This window comes from Pleurodeles waltl, chromosome 6, assembly GCF_031143425.1.
Source record: "Pleurodeles waltl isolate 20211129_DDA chromosome 6, aPleWal1.hap1.20221129, whole genome shotgun sequence".
Lineage (NCBI taxonomy): Eukaryota > Metazoa > Chordata > Amphibia > Caudata > Salamandridae > Pleurodeles > Pleurodeles waltl.
In genome coordinates, this window is record NC_090445.1 from 818,564,515 (window position 1) to 818,581,541 (window position 17,027).

The following is a 17,027-nucleotide window of genomic DNA, read 5'->3' on the forward strand; positions in this document are numbered from 1 at the left end:
TCTTGCCGATTCGATTGCCACCATGTAACTGCCAAGGAATGGTAAAGCACAATGAATAGCAAGGGTTAAAGCACGAGAAATGAATTGCGCGTCTTGCCGATTCGAATGCCACCATGTAACTGCCAAGGAATGGTAGCGCACAATGAATATCAAGGGTTAAAGCACGAGAAATGAATTGCGCGTCTTGCCAATTCAAATGCTACCTTGTAAGTGCCATAAAATGTCAAGCGCACTTTCACACGCACAAGAGCAAATAGATTTTATCATACTAATTAGGCCCAAGAACTCGAAATACTTCGAGAACGGGATCGGGGTCCCAGCCTAACCTCCGTCTTACCGCCCTGATCAAGAATCACCCAGCCAAGTGAGAGGGCGAGGCCTGGAAGATCCAAGTAGGCCTCCGGAACAGGAGCTCAGGAAGTTCCTGCTGCTCTGCACCAGGACCTCTGAATAGTGAGCACATAGAGCTGGGCTGGCTCCCTTTTATAGAGTCTTAGCCCAGCCCACCAACCACACCCAGGCATGCTGCAGGGAAAGCTTCTAGAAAGCCCTGGAAGGGGACCACACCCTGACACAGTCTGAAAGACTGCAGCAGTACATTACATGTGAACTGTATTTATATGCATGCTGAACGTAAATCTTCAGGATTAAACTCTGCAATGCAAAAGGTTAAACATCATCATATCAGCACAATGCATAAATTATGTTAGCTTGAAATTGTTAGATTTTTGCATTCTAGTCGCCCGTAGAGAGCGCACTGCCCTGATGTTGACATTGAATGCTCGACCTAAAAAGAATCTGCATTGACTGGAGGAGGTGGGTCTGGTGGACGTTTGGAGCTGTCTAAATACTCTTTTTTTTCTGTGGTCTGTAGATTACACACCAGAATTGACTCTTTCTTGGAGGGATCTGTACTTCTCCCAAGGGTGGAAAGCATCACTTTAGTTCTCATTTCTTAAACAAACAGTGGCTTTGCGGGGTTAAGACCAAATCCAATTAGGATAAAATGGAGATTGAATGATAACATCCTAGGAAGTAGACAGCTGCATGGAGAATGACACCGGAGAGGTTAGTATCAACAGACTTTTGGATGTTCTAAAAGCAATTCTTAGAGGTCGGGTAATAGTGATGTCCTCATGGAGAGTGTGTTACTCTGGCAGTTTTGAGGAGCAACTTAAAAATCTATTCACAGTAAAACCTGCTCTATGATAAAATGGAGTCATATACTAGTATTAAAATCACAACGTAGAGCCGTAGATCTCAGCATGGCTGAGTACTCCCTAGTCAGAACCAAACCAGGGAGAAAGCAGAAAGGCTATTGACCTGTATATTAAGGGCCCATATCTATAGCAACTGGCTGAATGAGGTATTAGATCAGAAGGGTGACACTCAAGTAATAGACAAGGATATAGCTAAAGTGTTTGGTGCCTTTTTATAGAAAGCTTTATGCTGCAGACGACCCTTCGTGGGATAATACAGATGAATATCTGGGGACCTCACTCTGCCCAAATTATTGCAAAAGCAAGTGGTCTATCTTGATCACCCGAGAGAGGAAGTTATACATTCTAGGTATAAAGAAAGTAAACTTTGGGAAGTCCTGGGACTAGTCATTTTCACCTTCTTATGGCCTTATACAACTCCTTTTCCCCACCTCCCAGCTGATGCCGCTCAGTGAGAAAGGTGATTATTACCATCATTTATAAGTCAAGAAAGGATATTACACTTTGCACCTCTGATAGGCAAGTTCTTGCTTCTAAAATGTTGACAATAAGGTATTCACCAGCATATTTGCGCCTAGTTTGAACCCCATATTACGTGAGTTGATAAATCCTGCTCCATCAGATTTTGTACAGGGGAGAAATAGCAGAGATAACATTAAGAAAGTGCGGCATATCATTGGCAATGTGAGCTAAGAAAAGGTCATAGCTGCTTGTGGTAGATAAAGAGCAGGTATTTGACTGTGTGAGTTGACTATTCCTAGCGGTATTTGGTTTTGGCCTGTTAATATGAGATGAAAGGTAGTGGTGGGCTAAAAGGACTCAACATCATTTGTCAGGGTCAATGGCCTCTCTTAACCTGCCTTCCACACATGATGAGGGAATAGGCAATGTTGTCCTCGCTTCCCACTTCTCTTCACCTTAACGGTAGAGCTTCTTATGGATCATATCCGTGTACGTGGAAAGATTATGGGTGTAAAGACCGTAGAAGATTAGTGCAAAATGTCAATTGTACTCCGGTGACATTTTAATATCTCATCTCCACTGACTTTGCTTCCCCCGTACTGCAAGAAACTAAATTGGTAGAGACTCAGGGTTTAGTGTCAATTTGCAGAAATCCCAGTTGACCTTTTGCTCCCAAAAGAGCAGGTCATGCAGCTCAAGGCACAATTTCCATTCCAATGGACGACAGTTCACTTAAGTTAAAATACATGTTAACCCCACTCTGACACTGATGATCTCCTCCAATTATATAGTGTTTCTGAGTAAATTTAAAATAGAATAGTAAGATTGGCATGTGGGAAGGCTTGTATTCCTAGTTCGCTTTGCAGCTGTTAATATGAAAACACTAAGGGCCTGATTCTAACTTTGGAGGACGGTGTTAAACCGTCCCAAAAGTGGCGGGTATACCAGCTACCGTATTACGAGTCCATTATATCCTATGGAACTCGTAATACGGTAGGTGGTATATCCGCCACTTTTGGGACGGTTTAACACCGTCCTCCAAAGTTAGAATCAGGCCCTAAATCACTTAAACAGTTGTATTTGTTCCAAACCCTCCATTAACTCCTTCGCCCAAGCAGGCACAAGTGCTAAAGCCAGTCAGCAATTTAATCATCACTGTACTGGGCAGCCACATTTATAGCACAACTTTAAAGGAGGACCTGCTTACTGTCTGGAAACTGAACGATAGTCTCCGGATGGGGGAACTGATGAGAACAAGATTAAGGGCCTGACTTAGAACTCGGCGGAGGAGTTACTCCGTCACAATGGTGACTGATATCCCACCCACAAACATTTAAACCCCACAGGCCATAATGGGATTTATATTTCGGCAGAAGGGCTATTTGTCACTGTTATGACGGCAAGTTCTAAATCAGGCCCTAAGTCATTTAATCAGACGAAGTCTTTTCAGCGTTTTCTCAGACAGACATGGGGAATATCAGTTTAGGCATTGTGGCATACAGCAATCCATGTGCACACATTCTTCTAGACAAATTACACGCTTTGACAAGGGGCTCCTTGGCAAGTATAGGGACAGACAGCTTATCTCATATCTGTATCAAATCCTACTTCATGCTACGTTGAATGTGTAAATTTCAGGACAGATGAAATGAGAAAGGAACTGGGCCATTCACTTACAGACAGGGAGAGGGAAGATCTTTTCATTAGAACGCACCCGATGGCCAGAAGCTCCAGGGCTAGAGCGGATATTCTAAAACTCATGTGCTTCTAGTAACGCACAACAGCCAGATTGTCTGTGTGAAACTCAAACCGCACTGACAGATGCTGGAGGAACTGTGGGGGGGAACTGTACACTTATACACATAATGTGGGACTATCCTTAATTTCAGAATTGTTGCTCAGAGGTGTTGGATCCATAGCCTCAATGTTCCAGGCGAACCCCAGATTCTCCGCCTTAATGTTGGTGGTCATCCCAAACACATAATCGTACCTGCTGCACTCCACCAAAATACAGTACAGCTAGTGGATGAAACCCCTGAAAACTGCAGCTAATAGACTGGCACCTGAGGCTGTGGTAACTACTGGATATGGAGAAGCTGATTGGGTCCCTGGAGCAGGGAGGGGTGTGAGTTATGATGCCCCGTACTTTGCATTGGACTATTTTACATCTTGCAACTGGGGTAAATGATATGACCATTAGGTGGAATAAAGGTTTGAGGTAAATGAATTTGACTAAGTAGGAGTAATAGAATCATATAAGCGGCATTAGGTGCGAGGCACTATTGCACCCTGGTGGATTTTAAGTTGGAGGGGGATATTCCTTTTTATTTTTTGCAATATTGTGTGGTAGTGCAACAGTGCTTGCTTGCCAAAGGAAGTCGGGGTGTATGTACAATGAAAATGCAAAAGAAAATTGATGATCCTGAAATAGCTCATGTTGTGCGAGGTTTCACAATGCAAACTAGTCAAAGTCAAGATCAATTGTGCACTTTCTTCATCAGTTTCAACCTCAGAGTTCTTGATACTCAAAGTCCTCTTGCTCCAACTGGATGTTGGCTCAACTTTAATTGCATTCAAGAGCAAGATCAAAAACACCCATAAGATTTTCCTTGCTACAGGTCACTAAAACCTTGATTGCAAGGCGGTATTTTGTCAATATAACTGCCAGTGGACTATTCAAAATTGGGGCCATATGTATTGTTCAGGCAGTGGTTAATTTGTAAAAGCATAAGTGTTGGTGCCCAAGGTTTTACTAAGAAGCCTGTTGGCCAGTGCTAATGATTGTAGCGGTCCCCGAATACCAAGGGGGGCAGGCTTCATTCCAGCTTATGCCTCTCTCATCCACCACCAGAAAATCCCTGCTTCTTTATCCCACTTTTCCGGGTTCTTGTTCATTCTTGTTTTCTTTCTTTCTTTCTTACTTTTTTCTGTCTTTGTCTTCCTCCTTCATTCCCCCTTTTGTGTTTTTAGATATCTTGGTTAAAGTATGATGAGGAAAACTTAGTGCTGGGCCTCAAAAAGAAGAGCCGCGGGCTGCACCTGTATTCACTGTTTCAAATTAAATACTGTGTTCGAGCAAGATCTGTTGTGAAGAGATCACTGGGCTTCGTTGTAACCCTTTTTAACCAAGATTCAATGGTGCTACTAGTGTCACTCAGATAATATTGAGTACTGACTATCGCAAGGGACCATAAGCAAGAAGTGCCAATTTGTGTATGACTATTGTCTCACAATGTGGAAAAGCCTTGGATTAAAAGGAATGACACATCAAACGATCAGTATGTCATTCCTATATTCAACTCTCATATTATCTTCAAACATACCTTATTCTAAAATTGTTAAATGTCTTCTTTTTCTTTTCAGGCTCGAAAAGAGATTATTGAACTTCAGCCAACCGTTGGCCCAGAAGATGAAGAGGAAGCAGAAGAGCAGGAAAATTCGAGCACAGGGGATGCTTGGTCTTTGATTGGAAGCCAAAGTGATAGTTATGGGGGTGATACCTCGAATCTGTATGACCAGATGGAGCTCCACACTCGAGAGCAGAAAATAAATCAGATAATATTACTGCAAGTAAGAGTTACTCGAGAATATTAGATAAATGGTATTGATTCATGTCTCTGAAACACCTATTTTTGTGATAGTTTGTGTGTTGCTGTTCCTAAATTAGCTAGCAAACAGTGCTAATAATAATAATGATAATAATGTTAACTGGAAGAAGAACTAGAAGAATAAGAACTAGAAAAAGAACAGCTAGAAGAATAACTAGAAGAAGAAAAACTAGAAGTTCTAGAAGGAGTACTAAAAGAAGTATTAAAAGAAGAAGTGTTAGAAGGAGTACTAGAAGAAGAAGAAGTACTAAAAGAGATAGTACTAGAAGAAGAAGAAGTAGTACTAGAAGGAGATACTAGAAGAAGTAATAGTACTGGAAAAAGAAAAAAAGTAGTAGTAGAAGTAGTGTAGGGCCGCAAAGTTTCTCTTGGGGGCTCGCTGTGAATCCTGCCAAATGCTCTGGTTGCTGAATACCCTAGGCCCGCTAGTCTGGAATATACAGAATACTTCTTGCTTACACTACCCTACTCTTCCTATTTCTCGATCTCAACCTTACAAGTTATTTTTATCTCCCTGATTTCACCATTCGCCAATATTTTCTTATCTTTCTTCTCTTTTTTGGCCTTTTCTTACTTTCTCTTTATTGTCTCATGTCAGTCTAATGGCAAGAAATATGTTCTAGAACCCTACATGTAGTCTTGGTGCCCACCACCTACAACCACTGGCACAAACTAAATACTGTAAGCAAAGATTCCTCTGTGTGTTAATCGAACTTCTATAGAGAACAACGATACACTAAATTAAAATACATTAATATCATTAGTTATCACTATAGAAGACCAATGCATATCACTGTATTTTGATATCATTGCAAAATAACAATCCAGGTTGCGGTGCATGATACACAAATGTTGCTCTTTATTGCTTTTGTTTTAATTTATTCACAAACATTGTTTATGGCTCTTAAACTCATGTGGATTTTCCAGATTTTGAAGACACTTTAAAGCTTTGGTATAGGCATTTATGTGGCATTTGATAATATGTTATTCACCTAAAAAAAATAATATTATAAAAGTGTAGCTTTTCTTCGCGATTTCCATGAAAACAAATCACTTGATCTCTCCGGCATATAAATCACCAACCTCTTGAGGCCATAAAGTGTCTCTAGCCACAGGCTCCTTTCCTCTTCCATGTAAGAAAGTACTGGGCACATCTCTCCTTAAAGGCATTGTCTTGATCCAGCTGATATGAAGAGCTAAAGGCCAATAATATGATTCTCTGCTGTCTCTGGACTCATGGCGAAACGTCCAGGGACATGGATTTCTAATTTCTTTGAAGGCCTTAAGCTCTTAACCCAGTTTCTAGCTGTTTTGTGCCCCATATATGTAATAGAGTTGGTCTTATTGGTAATTCTGAATGAGTTACACACTTCAAATGATGAGGGTCCACAGTGAGGGTATCTGGTACCTAGACTGCTCCATTCTAGTTAACCAATACTCGGATGCAGGAATAGCAGCTCCTGCCATGCAGTGGTTCAGGTCCAACATTACTGTTCAAATCCCTGTTGTACCCTTACAAATAACTTAATGCTGAGATTTGGGCATCTTTCGAGCAGCTAAATAGGTCTCCTAAGGGACTGCCCCACAATTGGACATATTTGGTTGGCCAGTGTCTAAAAAAAGAGTCATAACAACCCTAATGTCCTTGTCAAAGGAGGAGAGCCATCTTGGTGGGATAAAATTATTTGACCTGAGCCTGTGTCTCTCTTGCCTTTTCATGTTCCTAGTGCCACAAACCTGCTGGCATTTCTGAGACATGCTAATTCAAATAGTTTCTGCAGTTCACCTTTTGTGGAAGAACCTGCCTTTCAAACCTGAAGAAATGCATACCATGACCGTACAGAAATATATGCTATGAATGCATAAGAGTGGTCCTACGCTCTCTTCATTGACTACTAGCTACTTAGTGTATCACATTTAAACTTACCTGTCTGTTGTCAAGGCAAGACTGGCCTATAGGACTTTCAGGCACTACCTGATGAGTGAGTGGGTGCCAGTTTTTAGGTCTCAGCTAGGCAGCTCATGTGCTGTCTCTTTCGAGACATGTTGTAGATACTTTGTGACTTACTGCCCTCCCATTGGCTTTTTGTTTGTTCCCTCCATTGTCCTTTAAAAAGGCCTACTTGCTAGTGGTGAATCTTTCTTCATTGTCTCTCTTTTTTGTGTTTTGTTTCCTCCCACGTAACACCATCACAGTACTCTATCTTTATGCTATGATTGTTTAAGTAGCTGTACTGTGGGACGTTGTGGGACTATTTTTCTTTGTGTCTTTCTTGCTTGTGTTACTGGTGGGTGCGTGTTCAGCTACAGCTCATGTTACAGACTGAGGAATGCAGCATCCGGATCACTAACACTTCAGGAGCTCATTAGGCGGGTCAAGCCTCCTCCGTAAACATGCCTGTAAATATGGTTATTTTCTCGTCACATTTTTCAGCGCGCAATGTCAGTTCACACTTGCCTCTGCAGTGCTGCTCGATGCTCCCGGGCACAACTTGTTGCTGTCTCTGTACAGCAGGAGGGCGCCAGTGGGACCATAAATCAGAGCTTTACCGAGAGCTCAGCTGCTCTGATTCTTGAGTTTTTCCTCTGCCTTTCTATCCGCAGACATGTTTTTTTGTTTAGGATGAAAGGAGGGGTCCACTCCTGCAAGCAGTTACTTAATTGTGCCACATTCCAAATAGAAATTGATGATTGCTCGAATTCTCAAAAGTAAAACATGGGGCACGGGTCCTTTGCTAAGCGCATGTGCTTGAGTGAATTGTCACCGACAAGTAAATAATATCTGTTTCCAACCGCAGCCTTCATTTTGTAAACTGCTGCTGTCTGGTTCATGGGTGCGAGCCAGGCAGAGCCTGTTTGTCCTGGGCTTCTTTTAAAGACTTCCCCTCTGCTCCCAAGCTTCGAAGCCGTCAGGGAAGTGACGCCTTCTTTTATTTCAACTCTTAACCAGGCAGATAACCACATTCCGAAATCACTGTGGGAACCTGATTTGTTTCCTTGTTCGACTAAATATATCTCGTTTGATTTGTAAGGTCAGATGATGCAAAGTGAAACATGTGGTGTCCGAGTTTTGCCTTTTCACTATGTTGTTAGTTCTAGAAGAGTTGCTCTTTGTGTGTTACGGTTTTGTTTTCACTAAAATACATATAGCATTGAACCAAATCAAAGATCGTCTGCGTTTAACAAAACCTCTTCCCCTTTGTGTGTATTTAAGGACTGGCTCACAACCTTAAGCACTTAATTTGTAAACACTTTAATGAGCCAGATGTCTAGAGTGACCATTGTATATGCTGTGTGAATTCTGGCGTTCAAAACGTGAAATAGTCTTTGGGCCTGATTACAACTTTGGAGGAGGTGTTAATCCGTCCCAAAAGTGACGGTAAAGTGACGGATATACCACCAGCCGTATTACGAGTCCATTATATCCTATGGAACTCGTAATACGGCTGGTGGTATATCCGTCACTTTACCGTCACTTTTGGGACGGATTAACACCTTCTCCAAAGTTGTAATCAGGCCCTTTGTTTTTGCCTTGTGTGCTACAGTGACAGTGTCCAGTAATGGGGGTAGCAGTCTGATTTAAGGGTATGTGGTGAAACAGTTCTGAGCTCTTTACAAAACGGCAGCCAATGATACTTTTACAGGACTTCTACCAGTCTCTTGGGTAAACTTGCCAGCTTTTCGTATATACCCACGCTTTTGACGCAGAGTTTTAAGATGTGTTTTCTTTCAAAGGACTGTGCTTGACAGTAGTATTTATATTTAACTAGCTTGGCTATCTCAATCAGCAAGTGGCAGAATCGGAGAACCTTTGAATAATTTTAATTGCTTGATCATCTGAATGCAGTAAAACTTTAAAACAAAAGTGTGTTTCTCCATTAAGTAGTTGGACATGGGCTTTTTTCTTGCAACTCTGCAGTTCTTGGGAGATTCTGAATGGAGAGCATTAAATCCTCTTCTTTAGCCTCAGCAGAATAGTTCACACAGCGATAGTTGAATGAAAATATCTCGATATAAGGGTATCAAGTTAAGACACGCATCTATTATTCGGAGACCATAACAACCAACTTCTACATGGTTTTGGTGTTAGGCGGTTGTACCCATGCCCCAACTTTTGCAGTTCCTGACGCCACTTAAAATTAGGAGGAAACAGAGAGCGTAGTCATTACAGCAACGAGCATAAAAACTAAAACGAATAAGTAATCATTAAAACAACCAGTTTGGATGTTACGTTAACTGCAGAACGAAAGGACAGCGGGGAAGGACTTCAGGCACTCAGTGAGGAAAGGCTTCCTGTTGATAAAACCAATCTCCCTCTCGAACACAAAATCTTTGTCACCTTTCTTTGCTCTCTCCTGTATCTTTTATCTATCTATCTATCTATCTATCTATCTATCTATCTATCTATCTATCTATCTATCTATCTATCTTTTATTTATCTATTTTCTATCTCTTATATATCTATCTAGCTATCTTTTATCATTTTTATTTTTTATTTTTGCATTTTGAGCAGGTAAAAACAAAAGTGGATAGATTACAATTCATAATTGCAATAGGGCTAGACAAACATATAATTCAAGCATCGAGCATCTTATCATAAACCATGATAGTAAATAAAAAGTAGCTATACATCCTAAATGATTAACCTTGCTGCTGCTGCAAATCTCCCCCAACCCCTTCCACTCCTCCACACAGTACAGGTCTTATCAAAGTTGTGCTTCCAAATTCCAAAAATGTCAACAATGTATTTTCACGAACCCAAGCAATCTTTCCCAGCTGATCACAACCCAAAAAAACAAAACCGTATTACTTCCTGATTAATCATTTTAAAGCAAAACAATTATTCAAACCAAAAATTTTGCTCCAAACTGACACAGCCTTCCCTATAGAATCTAACTATCCCCTCATGTCGCCAACCAAGATTATCCCGGGACCAATGAGCCTTCACTGCCAAACCATTAATATTTTTGCAGTTTTATATAAAGCAAACTTGACCCGACGGTGTTTTAGCGCTTTACATGAGTGCCAGCTACATTACACAAGGTCATATTAATTTCATTTAGACAGTGAGCTGGGCAGGATCACAGGATGTTGAGCTGACGCTGAGACTCAAACCTGGTTCCCCAGTTCCAAAGTTGGTATCTCTGGTCCTAACACATTCCAAGTCAACTGCAATTTAAGGCCTACAGAGATCACTGGACAGAATAGCCAACTGATGCAGACAGCGCCCCGCACTAAGCTGGCCTATGAAGACAACAAGCATTCCACTCCACATAATTCAACTCAATACCACACAATTAAGTGAAACACAATTCCACAACACACAAATCAACACCACATAATTCCACCATACACATTTCAACATCTCATAATTCCGCACCACACAATTTCAACTCCACATCCTTCCACCCCATGCCACACAATGACAATCCAAGAAATTCAGCTCCACAAATTTCCACTCCACGCCACATAATTCCACTTCACATAGTACCACTCAATACAACAGAATTCCATTACACTCCACACAACACAATTAATCTCCAGATATTTCCACTCCAACCTACATATTTACACTTCATGCCACATAAAAATACTCCACATATATCTGCTCCGCTCCAAAAGACAGAATTACACTCCACAAAGTTAATCTCCACACCGTGCCACATATTTACACTCTAGATAACTCCACATAATTTCACACAACGCCACACCACACAATCCAGTACCACACATGCCACACAATTCCACACAACGCAGCAACACACAATTCAATACCACAGGTGCCACGCAGTTCCACACCAGACAACATAATTACTGTACTCCATACCACATAATTACACTCCACACTACGCGGCAGCACACCACATAAATACACTCCACACCATGCCACATAATTTCACATAATATAACTTCACTCAACTCCACAGAATTCCATGCAACACAATTCCACTCCACACAGTTCCATTCCACTCCACGTAATTCCTCTCCAAAACACATAATTGCACTACACACCACATACATACAAACCACACCACAGAATTCCACATACGCCACATAATTGAACACCATGCCATGATGCCTGGGTGATTTCCCCAGTGTAGTATCTCATACCAAAATTGATATTCCTTCAGAAGTGATAAATACAGTTAAAATGCCTAGTGGTATTTTAACTGTATTTATCCGAACATGTTCTCTTATTGTCCATTCCCAAGTTGAGGTTGTCGGTGTTGCTATCTATTATAGCCAAGCTAGCCTTCACGTCCCAAGTTTCATTTCTTTGGATTCAAGGACATTTATCCAGATCTAAATTTTTAATAATGTCCTTTTCAGAGTGTGTCCTAATTTCAGACGTATGCTATGTGGTCCCCCATCAGACTTGGATTAAAACGTATTCATGAAACTCTAAAACTAAATCGAGATTTGAAACCTATATGGGATGTGTGAAAAGACTAGTGATAAAGATATATATTTATAGTGCTTCTGATAGTTTTGGAATATAAGCCATATTTGGGAATTATTATTGGTGGCAGCATTTCTGATACCTCGCAACTACTTTGCTGTTCTGTCCAGTTTAAGTCATTTGCTGGCAGAAAAAAATACACAAAGTCCGAGATAGACAGTAAAGATTGCTCCGTGTTTTCTAAGACACATCTTTACATTTGTAGAGAAGAGACAGACACCGAAGCCAGTCCCCACAATAGGCCTCCTAGAGCCGAGTGAACATTTCCCTTGAGTTGTTGGGAATAACTCTGCCCGCCTGAGATGGAGTAAAGGCACAGTTAAAAAAAGGATTCATCAAGATGTGTTGGTGGTGCAAGAGACTGTACAATAGCTTTTTCCTTGAAATCATATCCCATGAAAAAGGATTGAATCATACTGATGCAAAACCTAGCATCTGATAGAGACTTATAGCTGCAGATTCCTTACCTTAGACTTCCCTGGTGTCAGCTTCAAAACCGGAATTTTTCTGCTGAGCAGTACCCTGTGCCCGCCGTCGGGTGGCGTCGTTCAGATCCACGTGCGTTGTCTGGCTCCGCGTGGCGTTGTGAGCGTTGTTGGAGCCGTCTGTGACGTCACGTCATTCTATATAGGCACCACCCCGGCGCGCGCACATCAGTTCTTTTCCTTCTGTGCCGGTTAAGTGCAGATCTGGAAAGAGCCACCCTTTTTTATGGACTTTTTGTTGAGGATTTTTCGATTGTCTGAGTGATGTCTTTGAGAAAGACTGGATTTAAGCCGTGTGGTGCATGTCATCGCACCAGGTCGGTTACAGATCCACACCAGATGTGTCTCTAGTGCCTTGAGAAGGACCACAATTCGAAGTCGTGTTCCGACTGTTGGGCCATGGCTCCGAAGGCCTTAAGAGAAAGATCTCTCGGGTGGGTCTTCGGGCCCCATGAGGTCAGCAGGGGCCCCATCGGATCCAACGTTGGCGGCTTCGGCCTCAGCGCCGTTGGGGACCCTGGGACCCGATAGCAGAACCGGACTGGTGCCGGTTTCTCACAGTCGACCTCCTCCGGCGCCGAGCCGACTTTGACGCTCCCTCCACCACCGGCGCCCACTGGTGGTGGAAGCCCCATACTCATTCCAGATGATCCGGAGCCGGAACGACGTTGTACGACTCCGATTCCGACTTCAATGGCACCGATTAGGCCCAGATCATTATCTGAGGCTTATTCAGAACAGCCAGGCACAGGAAAGGAGTGGGAAGGGTCTGAGGACCCTTTAGAATATGGATTGGAGCATGAACAGGACTGATATGAGGATCTAGGGGAAGCCAGTGGACTGGATACTTCTCCAGATGCTGGCATGCTCTCGCTCCTCCCACTGTGGCTCCTTATGCCATGGTGGTGCATATGGCAGCTGAGGTCTTGGACTTAGACTTGCCTACGGTGCCAGTCAGGACTAATCTCCTGACGGAGGTGCTTCAGCCGGGGGTTGCTACATCAGAGCCAATGTTACCCTTCAATGAATCCCTCACAGATGTCCTTCTAGGAATATGGTCCAAACCCAGCACAGGGGCTCCTGTGAATAGGGCAATCCGCCGCCGCCATAGACCAGCTCCAAACGACCCTGGTTTCCTACACCCTACCCCAGAGAGCTTGGTGGTCCAAGCCTCCACTTCCCATGGTGCCTTCCCTTCCTCCCCTCCGGATAGGGAATCCAAGAGTGCTGCCCCATGTCTGGGGGGGTGTACGGGATACTCTCACCTAGGCTTTCAAGGATGGGAGAGATGCAGCCAAGTTTACCATCAGGTGTAGCTTGGTCACGACCGACTCACTGGGCAGGGCGGTTTCTTCGATGGTGGCCCTCCGTCGTCACGCCTGGCTATGTTCTACAAGCTTTTCGAGGGATGTCCAGTCAAGTTTGATGGGCATGCCCTTTGATGGCTCTCGCCTTTTTGGTGAGAAGGCAGACTCTGTGCTTGAGATGTTCAAGAATTCTCGAGCTACGGCCAGATCCATGGGCCTTTCAGCGCCGGCTCGTCAGTAGTCTGTCTATTGTCCCTTTCGAGGCTTTGGAAGGGGCGCAGTACCACGCCAGCCACAGGTTAGCCACCATCCTCTGGCTTCACAGCATCTCAGGCGAGGGCGAGGTCGTGGTACAGTCAGACCCAGAGGGTCTGGCCAGAGGTCGGCAACCACCCAGTCCCCCTCTTCCGCAGCACCCGAGCCCTCCTAGTATGGTTCTGCAAGACCATGTCCGTCCAGTTGGAGGGAGGATTCAATTTCATCTCCCTCATTGGCTGTTAGAAAAACCATTGCCACCGTTGTTAGGTTCTTCCCTGAGCAAAAATAATTGCCCTTTTCCTTGTACCCACGTTGGTTGCAGCGGCGTCCTCACTCGTGGTGGCTATTGCGGAGGCTGTTCTTAGAACTAGCTTCTTCAAGTTTAGCAGCCACTTCCTTGTGAGGTCAGCACTCTAGTGTTTCTACGTTAGTCTCATGCTGAAGCTTCCCTCAGCTGTTTCTCTCTATGAGCCATGCACTTCAACTGTCATCCTGAGGAGAATGAGCATTGTTCCTGAGGGGCTTCGTTTCATAGAGAGTTCTTCCAGTGTTTAGTAATTAATTATTTTTCTTGTTACGGGGTGCACACCAGCTACTTTTTCCCTTTTGAAGAAGCTGAATTTTTTCCTTATTCCAACAACTGGCTATCGGCTTTCTGAGGAGAATTTGTTTTGGTTTAACAGAACTTCAAGCAACTGCAGTAAGGAATCCTTTTGTATGATTTCCAGAGTTGCCAATATATATATGTACATAGGTATTCAAGAACTCTTTTCTTTGCAGACTTGTCAGTCTTAGAGACAAACCTCAGTGCTCAGACTAATTCCTAGAGACTGTGATTGAGAAAAGTGAACCTTGAGAAGGAGTTTTTGTTTCCTGTAAAAGACATTAGTAGTTTGTATATTTGTGAACTTTTGAACTGCTCCCCAGATAACCTTGGAAAGCTCTGACTCTTGGAGAAAAGAAGATATGAAGTTAACATTGTTCTCTTAGAGAGAGGCTAGTGTCTCAAAAGATCCAGGTTAGGAGAACGATAGAATTGGGTGAATGTGCATTGGCTGAACAGTTGAATGCACAGTAGGAATGTATTTGGCAACTCATCTGCGCAGGTTAGGGATTTCAGTCTTCCCCTACCTGGACGACTGGCTGTTAAAGGCTCTGACGCTCCAGGCTCTCGTCACCCACCTTCAGACTATGGCAGACCTCCTGCATTCGCTGGGCTTCACTATAAACGTGCCTAAGTCACACCTCACTCCCTCTCAGAAGCTCCCTTACATTGGAGCTGTGCTGGACACAGTGCAGTTTCGGACCTATCCTCCCGAACAGCGAGTCCAGGATATTCAGGTTATGATACCGATGTTTCGGTCTCTATCCTGGATTTCGGTGCAACAGACTATGAGGCTATTGGGACTCATGACTTCCTGTATTCTATTAGTCAAACATGCCAGATGACATATGAGGGCTCTGCAGTGGGATGTGAAGTTCCAATGGTCACAGCATCAGGGAAATCTTACCGACATGGTTCAGATCTCTGAGGGAACTTCAAAGGATCTTCAGTGGTGGTTAGTGAACTGCGATTGGGTCAAAGGCAGACTCCTCTCCCTTCCCTAACCAGATCTAACCGAAGTGACAAATGCGTCACTTCTGGGATGGGGCGGCCATCTGGGAGAGGTGGAGATCAGGGGCCTCTGGTTTCTGGCGGAATCCAGGCTCCATATAAACATATTGGAACTCCAGGCAATTGGTCTGGCATTAAAAGCATTTCTTCCTGTTGTGAAGGGGAAGATAGTGCAGGTGTTCATGGACAGCACTACCGCAATGTGGTACTGCAACAAGCAGGGCGGTGTGGGGGTGGTGGACCCTTTGTCAAGTGGCTCTACGTCTCTGGATGTGGCTGGAACACCAGGGCATATACATGGTGGGTCAACATCTGGCAGGTACTTTGAACGCCAGAGCAGAAAAAATCAGCCGGAGATGCTTCGCGGATCACGAATGGTGTCTCCATTCGGAGGTGGTGCAAGGACTCTCAGCAGTGTGAGGAGCCTTGGTTAGATCTGTTTGTCTCCAAAGGGAACGTACAATGTCAGCAGTAGAGTTTCCAAGGCAGCTATCGCTAGGTGACGCTTTTCATCGTGAGTGGTTTTCAGGCCTCCTGTACGCCTTTTCGCCCATACCACTTCAGCCCAGAGTTCTCAAGAAAATCAAGAAACAACCGGGCCCAAGTATTCCTAGTGTCTCCGGATTGGGCATGAAGAGTTTGGTATCCAGAGCTTCTCAAAATGAGCATCAGTCCTCCAATCCGGTTGCTCCTTCAGGAGGATCTTCTGTCGCAGCAGCAGGGGAAGGTTCTCCACCCAAACCTGTCAACTCTGCAGCTTCATGCGTGGAGATTGAGTGGCTGCAGTTGGTTTATGACCTCCCTCCCGAAGTCTGTAATGTCATTCTGGCAGCCAGGCATCCCTCTACTAAGACAATTCACGCCTGCCGTTGGAAACGTTTTTTATTATATTGTACAGAAAGGTCTATTGATCCTCTTTCTTCTTCTCTTTCTAATATCCTCCTTTTCATTCTGACACTCGCCCAACAGGGTTCCTCCTTAGGGACTCTTAAGGACTATCTTTCTGCCTTATCAGCTTTTCTTTGCTTGCCTGATCAACAGTCTTTGTTTAAGTCTCCTATTGTACAGAGATTCTTAAAAGGGTTTGTACATATGTTTCCACCTAGGCCTTTTGTTATGCCCCAGTGGAACCTTAATCTAGTGCTTACTTTTCTTATGTGTGCTCCTTTTGTGCCTTTACATAATTGTCCTCTCAAGCTGCTCACTAACAAAACAGCCTTCTTAGTGGTGATCACATCTGCCAGGATAGTGAGTTAGATGCAGGCTTTATCATCAAAACCGCTGTATCTCACAATATATCCTGATAAGGTAGTCCTCAGAATGTGTGCCTCTTTCCTCCCCAAGGTGGTGACCCCATTCCATCTGGGTCAGAACATCACCCTGCCAACCTTATTTGCTCCACTGCATCCCTCTAAAGAAGAGGAGCGTCTCCACCGTCTGGACCCAAAAAGAGAGTTGTCATTCTACCTTAACCGCACAAAAGAGTTCCGGGTGGATGACCAGCTCTTTGTGGGGTACGTTGGAGCAAAGAAGGGTCGGGCAGTCCAGAAAATATTTTTTTGTGCTGGGGCGTTCTCTTTATTAAAATCTGCTATGCATTGGCTAAGAAGCA

The 17,027-nt window shown here is 43.6% G+C and overlaps 1 protein-coding gene across 1 annotated transcript in view; it reads left to right on the plus strand.

Moving 5' to 3' along the window:
* CFAP43 (cilia and flagella associated protein 43) overlaps window positions 1-17,027 on the plus strand; it is a 505,375-nt gene that overhangs the window by 313,947 nt on the left and 174,401 nt on the right. Inside the window, exon 23 of the mRNA XM_069239443.1 lies at window positions 5,046-5,252. Within this exon, the coding sequence (XP_069095544.1) occupies window positions 5,046-5,252 (207 nt within the window). The remainder of the gene's footprint in view (window positions 1-5,045; window positions 5,253-17,027) is intronic.